The 18,723-nt window shown below is 38.7% G+C and overlaps 1 protein-coding gene across 2 annotated transcripts; it reads right to left on the bottom strand.

The window, feature by feature from the left end:
- Positions 1-1,663: 1,663 nt before the first annotated feature.
- On the bottom strand, positions 1,664-18,397 carry wfdc1 (WAP four-disulfide core domain 1). 2 transcript variants are annotated; one of them, XM_077567942.1, is made up of 6 exons: positions 17,921-18,397; positions 8,069-8,264; positions 7,909-7,992; positions 2,770-2,910; positions 1,896-1,955; positions 1,664-1,809 (listed from the first exon to the last, which is right to left on the bottom strand). In XM_077567942.1, the coding sequence occupies exons 1-5, from the start codon at positions 18,011-18,013 to the stop codon at positions 1,897-1,899; spliced, it is 573 nt and encodes a 190-aa protein (XP_077424068.1). In that variant the 5' UTR covers positions 18,014-18,397; the 3' UTR covers positions 1,664-1,809; position 1,896. The 2 variants fall into 2 exon arrangements, with proteins under 2 accessions (XP_077424068.1, XP_077424067.1); XM_077567941.1 differs by having other exon boundaries at positions 1,905-1,955; positions 17,921-18,392.
- Between the last annotated feature and the right edge of the window lie 326 nt (positions 18,398-18,723).

Genomic DNA, 18,723 nt, shown 5'->3' with positions numbered 1-18,723 from the left:
TCCCATTTTGAGCTATGCATCGCCAACGACTACAACTATCAGTATGTGAAAATGTTTTTCAATAGATTTCTGGTGGATGTATGACAATAATGTCATCCAGTTTCTCCATAATGAGAGATATTAGCAAAGTTAGAAGTGGAGTAAGCAAAGACCTACCATTTCCAGCTACTACAGTAGTCAGAATGGGAAAAATATATACAGTATACTGTATATTTGATATATAGTGATTTATGCTATACTGTATATGTCGCTGCGGATTATGTAATTTGCAAACGGTCCTTAACACAGACGGTAGGTACAGCTGTTAGCGCCCTTATACATTCGAAGAGATGATAAATGTAACCGTGATGTTTTGACAGATAGGCTGGCCAGGGTTTCATGTGTGTTGCTTAGTTATTTATTTTTTGAAAAGACCTCTTTAGCGGTTGCCGTGCTTGTGTAGTCGTGTGTAGTTTTCCTCATAATCTTTCATATGGTGGAACACAAGTGTTGGCAAATTGCTCATGACGGTGATCGTTTTTCTGCTCGTTATTTTGACCGACATCAGTCTTGCGCTTCGCTGGGGCCACTGAGTCATGTGACTTAATCCTGCCTGCTGATTGGCAGAATGAGGATTTAGCACTTCCACCTCCTTCGCAGTCTATGCATGCTGATTTACTAAATAAAGATGTTCATCACTTCCTACTAATTTGCAGCCAATTAGTTGGAGTTTTCTTTTGAGACAGTGTTAATACTCGATGATGTAAAAATTACACATTGTGAAACGAACTTTGACGATAATATTGATGATGATATATTGACTCTATCGCTCAACTCTAGTAAGAGCACACATTAACATAAATAAATTATTTGTGTTGACTTCCCCTCCAAGACACAATAATCAATTTCCCTCCATCAAATCTAATGCCTATCTCTAATTCCATTTTTTTGAACAGCCCATCCACACTCTTTATTGTTGAATACAGATTATTGTTATGTTGAATGGTTAAAAGACAGAATACATGGATAATGGAAAACATATTATGAATCTTGCCCTCACTACTTCTTCTCTTCTCTACTCAAAGATGATATACTTTTTTATAATGTGTAAAAGTGCCAATTTTCTTTGGCTGCGAGATAGTAACGTGCCTGAGGTTAGGGCTTGGTGAGTATTGGAGGTAGTAGCTTTTAATCTCTTCTTACTGAAGTGTGATGAAAAGCAGCTTTAATGGGATACTTGACTCATTGAGCCATTTATGTAAGAAGATAATATTTTTGTCTATAATTAATGTGATAACCTTATTATTTTTGTATGTACTATTAATATGTTTAAAAACTGATTTTGCCACTTGCTGCCGACTGAAGATGACGTCAAAAAGAGAGAGCAATGATGATGACATGTCAAATCGGTAAAATTACCGAATGAACAATACTGAGCTCTCCAGAAAAAAATAAAATAAAAAATGAAGATGACGTCACCTGTGCTGAGGAAATAGGAAACAACCAATTAGGCTCAATTTGCAGACAAAACCCAGAAAACAGGTGAGCCATGATTGGTCGTTACCTATTTCCTCAGCACAGGTGACGTCATCTTTAGTTATCAAATTTATTCTGGACAAAATATGAACTTTTTTACTGCTGAAAATGGCTCAATGAGTCAAGTACCCTTTAACACAAGTTTAAGTGGCGGGGGTGATGTCAGTTTAATTTGAGATCTCAAAACATAAAATGCAAAGTGTCGTCTGAAAGCCAGAGCACAAATGGTACATGGTGGTTATCCCAGGTGCTTGTGATGTTTCTGGTAGCCTACTGCATTGTTTGTACTGGTACCTGTAACGAAAAGCATGCGGTCAGGTGGACTGTTTAAGCTTCAGACTTAGTCATGATGCCAGTGTGTTTCCATTTGTTCATATTACCTCACTTACCTAAGTAGTCCTTGTAGTCCTTGAAAAATTTATGCCTTAGCCCCCGCCCATCTTAAACGGGAAAAAAAAGGTGACAAAATAAAAGTCATACCTCAGCATTTAACCAAACATAGCATACTTATATTGTATTCTCTTAAAGTGGAAGTCAACCTTAAATATTTCTTGACAATAATATGTTATATGTGACCTCACTAGTATAAACATGACATTCTGAATAATACTACATTTGTAGAATATGAGCTGTGCAGCAAAATCCAGCAGAGAAAACGGCCATTTTGCCACTTGCTGGCGACTGGATGACATCACAGTTGCTCTGATATCATTTTCACTTGACAGCAAATGGCGGGCTCCAGGTGGCGGAATGGTATCGTCACTTGCCTACGATGCAGGTTTGTTTCCCCGCATGGGAGGCCATGTTTGTATGTGTGCGTGTTTGCGTGAGTCAGTCAAAAAAAGAAACTTGACAGCAAAATCATTCATATTGATCAAAACTGCTGGATTTGGCTGCTTAACTCATATCCCACCAACGCAATATTAAAACCATAATACCATATTTAGACTAGCGGGACTGCATAAAACTTATTTTTTGTCAATATATTTTTTTTGGGGGGGGACTTTCCCTTTAAAAGCATATAAAGTATGCATTTACCAATTTTGGCTGCCTTGTTAATAGAGTATAGGAAAGTAGTATAAAAATGGATGATGAATCATTGTAAAGTTTACAGGAAGAGGACTCCATGTGCAACAGTGCAACTTATATCAGACACAATTATGAATATCATTTTCGGTAATCTAAAGCCCTGAATTCAAATGAAGAAGAGTACTTTATCTAAGTCTTCAAGAGTGCATATGAATTCATTTGTACCAGAGTTGGCACGCTGCTTGATGCATTGTCCCCGGTTTGGGATGCCAGTGGCAGGGTTTCCCGGGTTGATGATGTGGCACACGTAGCCTGTAGGACAGTGGAGAGGCTCGTCGCCATCCTCTGTTGTACTGCACGCCTCAGCTGGTCATTGAAAATACACAAATACACATTAACTCTTTGACTGCCAGACGTTTTCAGAAAAGGGATGCCGCCAGTGCCAGCCGATTTAAGCATTTTGACTGATCTTTCAAGGTCCACAGAAAATGTTGTGTTTGGACTATGGAAACACACATACTACCAAATGAAAGATTGAACTCTCATCTTTCATCAGAAAAAAAGTTTGTTTCTACCTTATTCCGTTTTTCAGTAATCAACAATAGAAAATGGTTAGTTTCACGGAAATGCTCTGTTTTGAAACAAAAACGGAGAAAACAAGCTTTTTGTGAAACGATGTTATTTCATGCTCTCTAGTGAATTGTAAACTTCTTTTTGTCCATGAATGATGTCACAAACACCTAAATAGTGCTTTACTTCTGTAAAACACTAACACCAACAATGAAAAAGTGTTTTTTTCATAGCAAAATACGTTTATTTCCATTCAACAGTGTAACAATTTGACAAAACAATTTTGCAAACTATTTACAAATGTGTGCAACTGTGGTACTATTTACAATTATGTGGATGTTTCAAATACAGTTTTTCTTTTTGTAACACTCCCCTGCGTGCAAGGAGACGGAGCAGGATTTGCGCAACAGATTCATTTCACTGCGATTGCCCCTTTCACGTGCAGACGTTACACTTTCTTGACGGCCTTTTTTTCCGGGGAATAGCAAGTAGCAGACTGTACCCATTCCTCCGATGAATATGCATTGGACTCGGGGCACTCTTCGTCTTCCGATTGAACGTCCGCCTGAGCGTGCTCGGTTGTGCTCCGCGTTTTCCGGTGTTAGCATCACTAGCCGGTGAGGCTTTGTGACGTGGTCATAGCCGCCGCGTCAGCGCTTCCAACTTCGGCGTCAACGCTTCCAACTTCGGCGTCAACCTCGGAGCCACCATCATCATCATCGTCATCATCACTGTGCTCTTTAGCATTGGTCGATGAGCTGCTTGCAACCGGTCGCCATTGTTCGCTTCCTCAGCCATCTAGCTCCGCCTCACGTCTTCTACTGCCGCGTCAACGCTTCCAACCTCGCAGTCACACTCATCATCATCGATGATGATCATCGTCGTCATCAATGTGCTCTTTAGCACTGATGGATGCTTTTCGTCTTTGAAAGAAATGCTCAAGCGTGAGCTGCTTGCAACCGGTCGCCATTTTCACTTCCCATCCCCAGCCATTGTCCCCTCTAGCTCCGCCTCACGTCTTCTACTGACGCCTACCCAATCTTGTCAAAAGAGAGTCATCGCTGCCATCTAGGGGCCAAAAATAGTCATTAGGCTAACTAGATCTGCTTGAAACTTTCACCACAGCTGGCCAAGGCTTTCCTCCACCCGTTTCCACAAAAAAAATAAATAAATTGGAGAACGTCTTTTAACGTCCTTGGCGGCCCTCCGTAGGTTTTTACTAAACGTCATTTAACGTTTTTGGCAGTAAAAGAGTTAATCATAACAACATAAGATAAATTAAGCTTAAATATTTTTCACGAAGCATATGCTCATATGAATTGGCCTTCAGGCCTTGTAATTCTCAGTAACCACTGCTGTGCTCTCTGTATCTCATCACAGTATATTTGTCTTATTGCATTGATTTTGGAATTGCTCATCTTAGCATTTATGTATTTGCATTTTTGAAAATGAAGTTAAACAATATATTTAGGACCATTAGACACTCCACCAATGCAAAAAGTAATAAAAACCTTGGCTCTATGTGCCCTTTATGTATTTCCACTAGGGGTGTGCATCTCTACAAAAAAGATTTGATACGGTTTTGTGGTGTGAAACGATTCAAGAAAAGTTCGATTTGAAAGTGGAATGAATGTGGGATTACAATTTGATTCGATATGGTACGGCTCAGTTTGAGAGGATATGATGCAATTACTTTTTTGTTGTCATTTTACATATATTTGACTGAACTTGTCAGTACCGTAAATGTGCCATTTCCGTCTCAGATCTATATCTCCAATAAAAGATGATTTGAAACATTTCTCAATTTATTTCAACGTGTAACCATTCAAAGCTTTCACAGAGTATAATCCGTTATGTTCTCGGTAGAACTCTCTGGAAGGGTTCCAGGTAGAACCTTCATAAAGGGTTCACAGGAGCAAAAAAAGGGTTCTCCTATGACAGGGGGTCAGCAACTTTTCCTGTCTAAAAGAGACATTTTAGGCCAAATAAAAAAGTGTGTTAGTGTTAGCCTAATGTACTGAGGGCCCAAGATCTAATCAGAGCTGCACCATAACACAAATGTATGCAGCATCCAATACTTTTTGACATTCATTTTCTTCTACCTTTCGTCTTTACTTTGTTGTAATTTCTTATACTTCGTTTTTCATACATTTTTAGACTTTTCTGCCTTTCTGTCAAAATTTGTATGGACATGGTCATTTTCTGCCTCTCTTCTTCCTTTGGACATTTTTTCAGCTTTTTTTGCTAGCAATTTTCTGACATTTTGGAAATTTTGTGGATATTTTATGGTAATTTTCAATTTTCTTTTTTGTTTTTCGACATTTTTTTTTAAAATGTTTTCTTTTCTGCCTTATTATTATTATTATTATTATTATTATGATTATTAGGGTTCGGGTTAGGGTTAGGGCCTAATCAGCAGCTCTCTCACTTTATGCCCATCTCCTCTGTACAACTCCCGAAACTTCTGTCAGGCATCAAAACTCCCACCTGCTCCCTGGATCCTATTCCCTCTCCACTCATCAAATCCTGTCTTTCCATAAGCTCTCCTTTGATCTCCAGAATCCTCAATTCCTCACTTATCTCTGGCTACGTTCCACAGTCTCTCAAGCTGGCAGCTATAAGCCCAATACTCAAGAAACCTGGTCTTGACCCTGATGACCCTGCAAATTTCCGGCCCATATCCAAGCTTCCTTTTCTGTCAAAAATCATTGAGCGTGTCGTAGCTGCACAACTTCAAACCCACCTCAACTCCAATAGTCTGTTTGAACCGTTCCAATCCGGATTTCGTCCAAAAGACAGCACGGAAACAGCCCTACTTAAGGTCACAAATGATCTCCTTCTCTCCTCTGATTCTGGCTATCTTAGTGTGCTCATTCTCCTGGACCTCACCGCTGCATTCGACACCATCAGCCACTCTATCCTCCTGTCCCGTCTCAAGACTGATTTTAACATAATCGGTTCTGCTGCTCTTGGTTTCAGTCCTACCTCACAAACCGACAACAGTTCATTCACATCAATTGCTGCTCCTCCTCCATAGCCCCCCTATTGCAGAGTGTTCCCCAAGGTTAGGTGCTTGGTCCCCTCCTCTTCATTATCTACATTCAACATCATCCGTCGTCATGGCCTTTGTTTCCACTGCTACGCCAATGACAAACAGCTTTACATCTCTACCTCATCCATAAACTCCAATACCATTACCACTTCACCCACTGTCTAAATGATATAAAAACATGGATGAAACACAATTTTCTCAAACTCAACAGCGACAAAACCGACATAATCCTCATTGGTCCAAAAAACCTCACTAAATCCACTCAAAGTTTCTGCATTCATTTCGATGACAATATCCTCACTCCATCTCCACTTATCCGTAATCTTGGCATCGTCCAAGACACTACTCGTTCGTTTGAACCTCACATCAAGCAAATAACCCGGACAGCATTTTCCCATCTAAAAAATATAGCACGACTTCGCTCTTCACTCACCTTCTCTGCTGCTGAAACTCTGATCCATGCTTTCATTACATCCAGCATTGACTACTGCAATAGCATTTTTTATGGCATACTATCCAAAACCCTTAATAAGGTACAATTCATCCAAAACTCTGCTGCCCGCCTCCTCAACCACACCCGTTACCGTGAACACATCAACCCTGTCCTTCAAAACCTCCACTTGCTCCCCATTCATCAACGCATCCAGTTCAAAATTCTTTTAGTTGCATTCAAAGCTCTCCATAGTTTGGCCCCTCCATATCTCACTAACCTTCTCCACCAACACACTCCATCTCGCTCTCTCCACTCCTCTGGTTCCAACCTTTTGCCTCCCCTGTAGGACCAAGCTCTGAACCTGGGGAGACAGAGCCTTCTTCATTGCTGCCCCCACTCTCTGAACTCACTGCCCCAACCGACTCCGTGCCTGCCCTGACCACTCCACTTTCAAAAAAGAACTCAAAACCCATGTGTTCAAAGTCGCTTATAATGTCTAATGTTTTGTATTATGAATGTTTAGTTTTGTACTGATTTTATTATTGTAATGATTTTATGTTTTGGACTTCTTCTTTTTTTAAGCTTTTTGTACTGATTTTATTATTGTGCTCCATCTTTTTTTGAGCTTTCTGTGAAGCATCTTTGAGTACCTTGAAAAGCGCTATACAAGATAAATGTATTATTATTATTATTATTATTTAGCAATTCCAAAAATATTTTATGGCGATTTCTTGCCTTTCTTTTGTTTTTGGACATTTTAGGTTACTTCTTGAACATTTATTTTCTGCCTTTAAAAAAAAATTCAATTCTCTGGCATTTTTGGCAATTTCATGGACATTTTATGGAAACTTTCTGCTTTTCCTCTTCCCTTTTGGACATTTTATGGTTGCTTTTTGAACATTTTTAGATTTAAAAAAAAAATCTTTTTTTGGAATATTTTATTCTTCTTTTTTTTTTAAATCTAAAGCATTCATTCATTTGAAGAATATTAAAAGAAAACACAAATACACATACTATTCTACTATTATTATTTTTTAGAGATCCACAGGGAACCACAGGTGAGGGACTAAAGAGCCACATGTGGTTCCAGAGCCGCAGGTTGCAGACCCCTGTCTTATGAGGACAAGTCGGAGAACCTAAAATGGGTCTAACCAGCACTTTTACTTTTAAGAGTGTAGTTGGTGTAAAAAGTTAAATGTTTAACATTTGGTGGCGCTCTGCCCTTGTTAGACCATGATTTTAAAAAAGCATGGCGAAGCCCCCAGGCTGACAATGCAATGTTTCCAATAATGGGTCATTGTATACTCACCCTGCAGCACCTCCTCAGGACCATCTAGCAGCCAGCCGTTACCCCCCAACCACCGAGGCTTGGGTTGCACTAGCCAGTCAAGAACTACTCGTGATGACACAGACATAATTAAAAACATTTACAAACAAGTCGATGAGTTGAACTTGTTGGTTCCACAGACCTGGTGGCGGCCGAACAGACTCCAGGCATGCATAGATGCAGCCGTTGTAGCAGCAGCGTTTGTGACGCTCACACTCTGAATCTGAGCGGCAGCCTGGCACCTCACAGGCCCTTTCTGGGAGCATCTGAGGGGGTGGTGGGCAGCGGTCATTCTTCTGGTGTTGTGTGGATTGTGGGTGGTTGGGATACTCGTAGTCCTGGGAGACCAGAAAATAAGTTGCTAGGAAAATGCCTCCTTTTCTTTGTAAAGTTGACCACTAGAGAGCAGCAAAGTGTGCGTTAGATGTGTTACAGGGTTTGGCTTGGCTTTAGTAAAAAAAACTACAAGCTACTTTCTAAATGTCTTGACCTGGATTAGGAAGGTAGTCTACAGTTTGAACACACACACACACATTTCCATGGTGAATGTGAGAATAAACAGAAAGTAGGCCGCAAGACCTGGAGGCAAGCAACTTCTCACGTCACGTTGGTGGCTTTGACAAACATAAATTTTCATGGTCTGACTGTACACTTGCATGAAGCCAGGAATGCACACACTGCTGCTGACATCTGCTCTTGTGTGCTAACGTGATGGAATGTGCATCACAGACATTGTCTCTGTGGTTTGATGTTATGAAAACTTGGACTCACTCTATTATTTGAGGCTAGCATTCCTTTCCGGGATGAACTCATAGTTCCTAAAAATCCATTTCCTTGCTTTGGAATAACTTCACTACCCTTACATTGTTTTATACAGCTGACTGCATCTGAAAATTCACAACAACCACAAGATAACAAAAGAAGCAGCATATAGGACATTTTCAGGTATTGTTAAGCCACATGTCTACCAAGTTGTACAGTTTGATCCATCTTACAGCTTGAAAACAGCAAACCTTGATCTGGCATGTGTGTCAACTTCTCCACAGGAAGGCCGGAGCCTGGAATAAAACCCGCAAGTTCTGAACTGTGAGACGGACGTGCTAACCAGTTGCTTTGCTTTGGAGCATCATTGCTGGGTCAAATAGCAAATTCAACAGCAGGCAGGCTCTGAATTGAAGTGAGTTGAGGAGCTTCACAAAGACAAACGTAGTCCTTTGTCACAATCTTTTGGTAATTATATGCGATTGCAATGCAGTATAAACCTTTTAGAGGGGTCATTTCTGTAACTACTAGCAGATTGTAGCTGTTTGTGTCAAGGTTTGTACCTGCTTTTGTCAGTGGAAAAGTGTTAAATGGTGAGTTTAGCTGAGGCAAACTGAGTGAAGTGTGCTGTGGAGAAAAAAGTATTACTCACTTCCAACACAAATTTCAAGGTCACTTTGCTGTACTTGTGTGTGTGGTTTATGTGGCAGGAGAACGAATACTTTCTCTATTTAATTATTATAATTTTTTTTTAAACAAACAAATCTTAAGTCTCAGCAATCAGTTTGCATCTGTTAGCTTTCTCAGTTTCTTCAGACCCTTGTGTGTAACCCATCTCAAATCAGTTAATTAGCACACAATGCTTCAAACTGTGCTGTATATTTGGCAGCCTTGACAAACATGCTCACCGTCCAGCTCAGAAAATGAAAGCCAACAATGTTTGGCAACGGAGAGTGGCATCAAAAACTAAAAATGTGTGTTTAGACACCCATTAGTTCATTATGGCAAAATTCGGTTATATTTTTAACCACTGGTTATTTTTAACGGCACTGTTATCTTGTTGTTCAAAACTTCATGATGCCTGTTGAACGCAAGAAAAAGAGAGACTATCAAGGTCTTGACTTTGAAATTGGTGATTATTCTGATGAAGAGTTACACACACGTTACCACTTAGCAGCAATACAATGCCAAGTCTCATGCTGAGCCAAAAGAGAAAGAATAAAAATCTGTTTTTTAAGACGAGTTCTGAAAATGGACAGGGGGCTTGCCCAACATTTAGTAGGAGGGGATTCCAAAGAAAGGTTACCTGTGAAGTTTCTTGTTTGCTTTACGTCAATAATCAGATAGAGAGCAACATTGTGAATAGCGGCTAATGATTTAATTTTAATTTACAAGTTAAATGGTTAAAAAAAAATACATTTTAATGTAAAACAATTACAAATATTACTAATAGTTACAAATATTAGATGAAAAATACACACATATTAGATGTATGTAAATACAAAAACAAGACAAATAATTCAAAACTATTCTAGCAAAATATTACACAAAAAATGCAAATCAGTCAAAAATACAAATATGTTAGACCAAAAATCTGACAAAAGTATGAGAAACTAAATCAGCTTCGACCATTGATTGAATAACGCTTTCTTCGTCAGCAAAAAAGTTCCTGCTTATTTATTTGCGTCGAGTGCCAGGGGTCGTTTCTTTTACCGACCCGGAAGTAAACAAAAAGAGGAATTGTGGGATATATCGGTGCTAACCAGTGACGTAAATGGCACGGTTAACCTTGACGGTGCCGTTAACAAACTGCGTGACTAACCGTGTTTTGAACAACGCGTATTTAACCGGGCCCTGGTGGTTATGTGGATGTTACCAACAATTCAAATATTTTTATTTCCTGATTGCAATGTATACATATGTATACATTCATTTTTATGATCATTTGTTCAGCTCAGTTTTGGTAGTTCATTCACTAACTGAAGTACAGTTACACTCATGCACAAGAAGCACAAGTCAACTGGGACTGGATAATGGCATGATTACTCATTATCTTATATCCGATCTCTACTCAATTGCTCCTGCAAAAATCTCCAACAAAATCTCTAATGTTTCTTTCCTGTTTGACATGATGTATGGGTTTAAAACATAGCAGACCCCATTCATTCATTTTTCACTTTACACATAGCATCATGCTCCTCATCCTCAATCTTCTAGCCAAATTATGCTCTTATTCACCACACTTTGGTACAGAAAGTGTTGGTTCAGTTTCCACTTAGTAGCAATGCGAGTATTAGAGTGAATGGCTGGCGAGTACACAGTAGTTCGCCTTAGCTTGAAATCATATGTAACAAGTTCGAGCTCCCTGTGACCCTGAATAGATGGATTGATGAATGGATGTTCTCTCAGTGATTTGCTCAAAGCACTCAATGAAAAGGATGTTCAATAGGATTTCGATCAGGGGCTCATAGAAGGTCACTTCAGAATAGTGCAACGTTTTGCTCTTAGCCAGTCTTGGGTGTGTTTAGCTGTGATTTGGGTCATTGTCTTGTTGCATCAGCTAAAAACCAAGCTTTCTGAAACTGGGCAGAACATTTTTCTCTAGAATACCTTGATAACCTTGAGATTTCATTGAAACCTGCACAGATTTAAAGCAACCTCTTCCAGATGTTGCAAAGTAGGCCCAGAACATAACAGAGCATCATCAATACTTCATAGTAAAGAGTAGACAGACAGTGTTCTATAGAACTGATGTGTCTTGCTCAAAAGTCCCAGTTTTGTTTCATCTGTCCATAGAACATGTCATGGAAGCGTTGTGTCTTGTTAACATATAGTTCAGCAAAAAAAAAAAATCTTGGTTTATTTTCAACAGTGATGTCCTCCTTGGTCGTCTCCCATGAAGTCCACGTTGGCTCAAACAGCACTGGATGGAGTGATTATGTGACATTGCTGTACCTTGACATTGGAGTTCACCTTTAAATTCTTCGGAGGTTGTTCTGGGCGATTTTGTTACCATTCGTATTATCCTCCCAGATCACAGGGAGTTTGGCTACTTTCCCGTGGATCTTACTTTTCTGAATATGTGCAACTGTAGTCATAGAAAATCAAGCTACTTGGAGATTGTTTTAAGTCTTTTACCCTTAATGTGCATGTCTATAATTTTATTTTTAAAATCCTGAAACAACACTCTCCTTCGCTGACTATTGTCCATGTTTGGTGTGTTAACACACCTGTCACCAAACGGCTCAGTGACTACTTGTACCCCTTTAAATAGGCCTGATGACTGCTTACAAGTTTGAAGACACCTGTTAAACTTATGAGAGGACACACCTTTTCTAGGGGCAACATCATTTTTGATCAGGTCTGATTCATGAGTTTGTTTTTAAAAATAATTCCACAGTTCAAAAGCAAAGTCAGATTTTATATGCTATTTTTCATAATTTCACATTTATTATTATTATTATTGTTGTTGTTGTTATTATTATTACTTTTATAATATTATCTTTGTTTGAGATGCGAAATGGTAACTTGTAAACTAAAGACAATGGTAAAATGAATGCTATTCGATTTATTTTGTAAGCAGTATGAGAATCGCCTATTTGGGGTGTCCATAAAAAAAAAAATCTAGTCTAGGGTGTCACATTGGATAAGGCTTTGCAGTTTGCACAGACACACACATGCACACACACTAAGGTTAATTTAGTTCAACAAAACTAATGAAAAAACTCAAATTAAAATTCAAAAACCAATTCCGTTAACAAAACAAAATAAAAACGAAAATACTTTTTTTTTTTAAACGAAAACTAACTGAAACAACATTTTATGTTTACAAAACTAACTAAAACTAACTATAATTATAGTGAAAATGTCCTTTGTTTTAATCTTTTGTAATTAATTGAATGCATGAGCCTTTGGGGATGATTTTAACAGTGATTTTAAGTAGATTTCATTCATTTCATTTTGTGTTTATTTCAGGCAACATATCCCAAATGCAACAAGTCCTCCATCAACTCCAATTGACATCGGTAACAAAGACGTAAGGAAAAGTATATGTCAAATGTAGAAACAAGATGCCTGAGTGGGAAGAAAATAACTTATTTCATCCCACTGCTTTTTACACATTTAATGTAAAACATGCAAACATTCACCACTTCCGTAAAAAATTAACTTGCAACTTTTTTGTTTCAAAACTGAATTATTTACTGATTTATTTCGATATTAACTGGGATAAGAACGTTTGAAAGTTTGTCACACAGAAGTGGCGTCACCTAGCAGCAGCCACTAGAAAAGCACCATCAGATGACGTCGCTCCTCGGAGACAATTTTGCATGCTTGACTTTTGGTTCCAATGGCTGAGCTCGCCTGCTTTTTCATTTAACTCAGCCGAAATGCAACGCTTGGTAAAAAAATGTGTAACTTTTTTTCATTTTACCATGGTGTTTTTTAAATATTGTTCACAAGTAATACACTTTTTATTTTAAACTAAAACTAACACTGAAACTAACAAAACTAACACTGAAACTAACAAAACTAACACTGAAACTAACAAAACTAAACTAAAACTAAGCATTTTTTAAATAACTAAAACTAATAAAAACTAACAGAACCACGCTTAAAAAAAAAAACTCAAAACAAAATCTAAACTAACTAAAATGAAAATTCCCAAACTATAATAACCCTGACACACACACACTCCAACACGCACAAGGTTTGTATGCTATAGGTTCTAAAGGCCAAGGTCCCAGTCGTGCCCGCCCTTGCATCGACAAGAAAGAACATGTCTTCCAAGTGCAGGCATCTGGTTTGCTGTTGGGTTGTCTGGACTCATTTCCTTTTCCTGCACCTACACTCAATTTGATGTAGTGTAAACACAACAGGTTGCCTGACAGTCCTTTAATTGTGGTAGAATCTAATATTGTTTACACATACAAACAAACATCATTTGGTCTAATTCAGCTTACATATATTTTCTAGCAATTGCATGTGTGCAAGAAGCTGGACATGCGCCCTGAGCATTTCCCTTCAGAAGTTAACTCTAACTTTTAAAGAGGTATTAATTCAGTAATATTTTAGTTTATTACTGTGGTTGCAGTTTGCTGTGATGTAAATGTGAAATATTAGATGTGTATTTTGACTTGTGGTCAATGAAATTTGCATTCGAAATAATTGTCCAGCATCAAATCTGGGAAGAATCCGTCATGCCTGGGCCAAAAAATGCCATCTCATGGCAGACAGGTTTTAAGTTAAAACTTTCCTGTGTGTTTTATCTGTCAATAAATTACTTTATGCAACTTGAGTGCAGTCAGTGTTTAGTAAAGCTGACTTGTATTTGCCATGCATTCAAAGAAATTGCCCACTCTTGTAATATAGCAAATGCTGTAAGTGAATCCGTCCATTTGTGATAGTCCTCCTCCCAGATACCGTCTCTGTTTAATTGAACTTCACAGAAAGCAAATACTTCCCGTGTGATAAATATGATTTTCACAAATGCTAAAAATGAATGTTTTTAGTTGGTCCTCGGTGAATGTCCGCAATGCCACCGGCTGTCACAAGACTATCCCCTCACATCAAATACAATACATGCCCATGCAGGTGCGAGCCAGACTGTGTTATGTCTGCATGAATCTGGTGATGTGCATGCATGTGCATGAAGTGCAGGTGCTTTCAAAGAACATCGCATTTCATCTTTACATCACACGCAAGCTTTTCTATTTACGTTTTTGTATAACCACTTTTTGTCATTTTTCCCATGACTTCTTTCATCTGTTTGTCTGGCTCCAGTCTCTTTCCAACACAGACGGTGTTGAGTAACCGCTATTGTTGACCTTTGAACTTGGTCGTAAGAGGTTTAGATAAGTGAAGAGAAGATGGACACGTTTTAAGTGATAGGAAATATCTGACTAGAGGTCAAACGCGCAATGATGAATGAGTGAAGAGCAAACTTAAACAGTCAGTCAGGCATGCTAGGCGGACATGGAGGTGTACTTTGCTGAATTTATCACCTTTGGAATGACCAAGAGGGGAGATTCAATTGATAACAAGAAACATTATAGAAACTATAATGACCACATTTTAAGTTTTATCTGTGTAAAAAGACAATTAAATGGATTTTACGCTTAAACTCGTTTCATTTTGAAGTCAGCTTGTTGTTTGTTGGTTATTTTTGTGAATTGTGATTGAAATATTAATACCTGGCTATTTATCTTTTGTAACAATGTTACTTTCTTCTCCATTGCAGTTCATGCATTCACATTTTTATTTGGATATTGACTGGATATCATGGAAAAGTAATGCCAAATAATGATAAATAATTGAAAATGAAAAAAAAAAATCACCAATTCTTTATAGCCGGAGAACAGTTATGTTGCAAAGATTAGGTGTGTTCTCGATATGCTGATCTTATCTAACTGTGCTGTTTATATTTGGCTTGTAAGTGTAAAAAGACATTAACCAAGAAGTCAAATAAAATAAGAGAACCCACAAATGACTAAGGTGTACTGAGGTGGCATGTCATGCTTTTCTTTCTTTCTTTCTTTCTTACAAGCGTAGTAATCAAAGAAAAACGATTACTGTGCACTGTTTATTTAAATACAAAACATGCTTTGTTTTAAAAAAAATCGCTAGGCTAGTGCTAATGCTAAAGTCAATGGAGTATCCCATACAAATGCTAACGGAAAATTAGCAGTGACTTTGGTAGTAATATTCCTTATAACGAATATTCACACACCAATGTACCCATAGGCTCAAAGGCACAATTTTTTTTTCCCAATGAGTTATATTAATAGAGCTCAATCACAATTAAGTGACTTCTATCTAATTCTATTTGTGTAGTTCATGCATATACAGCACCACACTGCCCCTAAGAGGCCAATACGTGCAGGAACAGCCAGTATTTGTTTTCAATTGCTATTTCTCATATTACTTTCTTACTAATTTAAATTATTGCTGTCTGTTTAAGTCATATTTAAAGTTAAGTTTTTAATTATTCAAGGAATTTTCAATTCCTCAAAATTCAAGGATACAAATATTTAAGGACTTTATTCGTCATACCAATACACTTTTCCACATGACATAGCACAAATTACAACCCTGAGGTCCCATCTTAGCCCACTAAATCCCCAGATTTGAGAAAATAACATGATAAAATAAATATGACAAAGTATTGTAATGCTTAAGTTAGAAAATAAAGAATGTAAATGTAAGAGGCTTGGTTTTCATATTTACAAGGGTATTATTTACTTAACAAAAAGAATAGTGTTCAAGAATAAAATGTTCAACGTGAAGCGATGAATGAGCATGAGGCTATGATCAGCGTTTTGAGTACAGTAGTTGAGTTATAGTAGTTGAAAAATATATATTTTTAAATCAATGAATAATTGTCTTATTAATCGTGATTTCAATCTCATTCAAAATAATTGTGATTATTATTTTTCCCATAATTGTTCAGCCCTACTTGTCATACACATCTAAGAATAAGTTAGTCACTGTTAATATTAAATTGATGAAACGGTGTCATGTGTAAAAAGACATATAAGAACTGTATCTGCTCTCCTTCATAAAATGCATTGTCACTGTGATAATTAGCAGTACAGTAGTATGACTTAAGACGGTGTGTGTGTGTGTGTGTGTGTGTGCGTGTGTGTGTGCGTGTGTGTGTGCGTGTGTGTGTGTGTGAGAGTGAGAGGGGGAAATGGTCAAAGAAATGACGAAATGAAAGATACAGAGATGAAAAGAAAATAAGCAAATTGCTTCTGAACAGCCATCTCAGCATGTTCCAATTAGAGTAGCTTTGAGGCTCAAGTACGAACTTTGAGCCCATCCCATAAACTAAGACGGCACGCTGTGTTAGAGGAAAAGAACCGCATGGTCAAGGGGAGGAGAGAAAGTATTTATAAGGAGAGGTGAATGTCTACCAGCAAAATCAGGAGAAGAGGAAGAGCCAACAACGATGTCAACTGGTCTGAAAGTGAGAACATTGAAGCATAAGAGGATGACAAGGCATCACGCTACACTGGACTTTTGATCACTCAGCCACACTGAGCTGAGTTAACAAGCAGGGGCCCCTGTCTGTCCGCGTCCACGCGCGCGCGCACACACACAAGCACGCACGCGCACGCACACACACGCACGTATGCATGCACCGTTTTGGCATCCAGTGTGCTCTTGACCAGCTCACATGGAAATATAAAAATGGGTGACTTATTCCAACCTGCTGCACACTTTACATTCTGCTCCACATCAATAGGTTATACTTGCACTTGTCTGTGTCCATTTTTCACACTACTACTACTACAACAAGTTTTCACAATTTAGTGAAGAAAAACAAGCAGTAGCACATGAATACATTCTATTAAGTTTCTTGTTTTATGGCTGCATTTTCAGAAAAATCAGAACTGCATAGTGTACACTCTAAAAAGAGGTGACCCTGCATCCATGTTATATTTCTGTCTATGAAATATACCATTTAGGGATGCACAATAATGCTATTTTCAACCGATACGACAAACCAATAATTTAGAAAGTGTCGATGTCGATTACTGATAAGTAAGTCAATGATTCTATGTAAAATTAACTTGAATGCAAATATACTTTCGAGTCCTACTATAAGGCTAACATGTACAAATACATTGAAACATTGCGTAAAGCACCGTGAAGGTGAAGGGGGTTGAGGAGTTGGGCACAACTTCAGCCACAAACACAACAGATAGACCAACGTGGCAAGTCTATTATTATCAGCAGATTTCTTCATTATTTGATTTATCTGTATGATGTCATCAAATTGGTCAATAATTATCGGCCACCGATATTATCAGGCATCGCTACATATTACAAAATAGTCATATAATAATGCCATATCTTCATATTTGTCATCAGCTGAAACTTTGACTATGGGGCGCAAATAATTTTGCTCCACTAATTCTGCCCAGCAACAGGAATGAAATGTACAATAGGTTATCAAACTTAGTGGTTGGTGTCCACCATTCATCATAAAGCATGTCAACTATCTAGTGAGACATCTGCCATTTAAAACACACATTATATTCAACTGCCAAATAAGAATAAAAAAGACACAATAGTCAGCCAACTGATGACCTTTCACCTCTGCCTCCTAACAGAGCAGCCATTGTGCTTTCATCTACTCCCACAAACAAGAATAATACATATAGGCCCCAAATTTCAATTGGCATCTATCTGAATATAATGTTTTTTGGCTATGAAGTTGAGATCCCACCTTTTGGTTGAGTCCTCTTTTCCTGATTCTTCTGGCATCACTTCCTGTGGAGAGCACCAACAGAGACAGTAGCAGTGTCAGAGATCCCGGCATGGTGCGCGTACACTTCCTGCACCTTAATTCTAACTTCTTCCTCAGAGGTGCTCTCTCTTCCTCACTTTTCTCTCAAGTTTGTCCGTTGAGCCACCAGAGCTCGTCCGTGTGAGCTTTTGCAGCCGAGGCAACCAAAGCGAGTCTCTGGTGCTCATGTGCAGCCAAGATTACACAAGCCCTCTGCAACAGGACCTGCCTTTATATTCGCCTGAGGAAAAGTGCGGGCCAGAAGTAGACAGAAGGAAAGGGAATAGTTGAGAGGAGAGGAGGGGGGAGAGGCAGTGCAGGGGAGAAATGTAAGAGAGAGAAGAGAGGAATGGCAGCTGTCTGTGCATCAGAGTGGTCTGCTGGCACACTATATGCACATGTCTCTGCTAGAGGAGGAGGCCTAGTGAGAGTGACCTCCCCCTTGCCCTCCTGTTTCATCTCCTCCCACATCTGGGGATCCTTACATGGATTTTTAAGTCAAGAAGATGTGAAACGTGTCTCATCGTTTGTGCTTTAGATTTACATGTTGCTCGTGAGCTGTGTTGACCCCTTTGGCCGACGCTGGTGTCTGCATCCCTGGGAGAGGATGATTTACGAGAGCGTGGCTGGGAAAGCAGCAGAGGAGTTTTCATGCGCTCAACTCGGTGATCCCTGCAGGACTGACCGAGAAAAGAATCATGCGTCCGTTATGCTTTTGGGAACTCGACCACTTGGTGACATTA

Source organism: Vanacampus margaritifer, chromosome 6 (assembly GCF_051991255.1).
Source record: "Vanacampus margaritifer isolate UIUO_Vmar chromosome 6, RoL_Vmar_1.0, whole genome shotgun sequence".
NCBI classification, from domain to species: Eukaryota; Metazoa; Chordata; class Actinopteri; order Syngnathiformes; family Syngnathidae; genus Vanacampus; species Vanacampus margaritifer.
The sequence above is the reverse complement of the archived record's forward strand: the minus strand, read 5'-3'. Positions and strand labels throughout refer to the sequence as shown.

Excerpts from the sequence above, each read along its gene's own strand:
- wfdc1 (XM_077567941.1), bottom strand. The coding sequence starts at position 18,013 with ATGCCGGGATCTCTGACACTGCTACTGTCTCTGTTGGTGCTCTCCACA. Across the intron at positions 7,993-8,068 it reads GTCTGTTCGGCCGCCACCAG|TTCTTGACTGGCTAGTGCAA; the intron begins GTCTGTGGAACC and ends CATCACGAGTAG. Across the intron at positions 1,810-1,904 it reads GGACTACAAGGACTACTTAG|GTACCAGTACAAACAATGCA; the intron begins GTAAGTGAGGTA and ends TTTTCGTTACAG.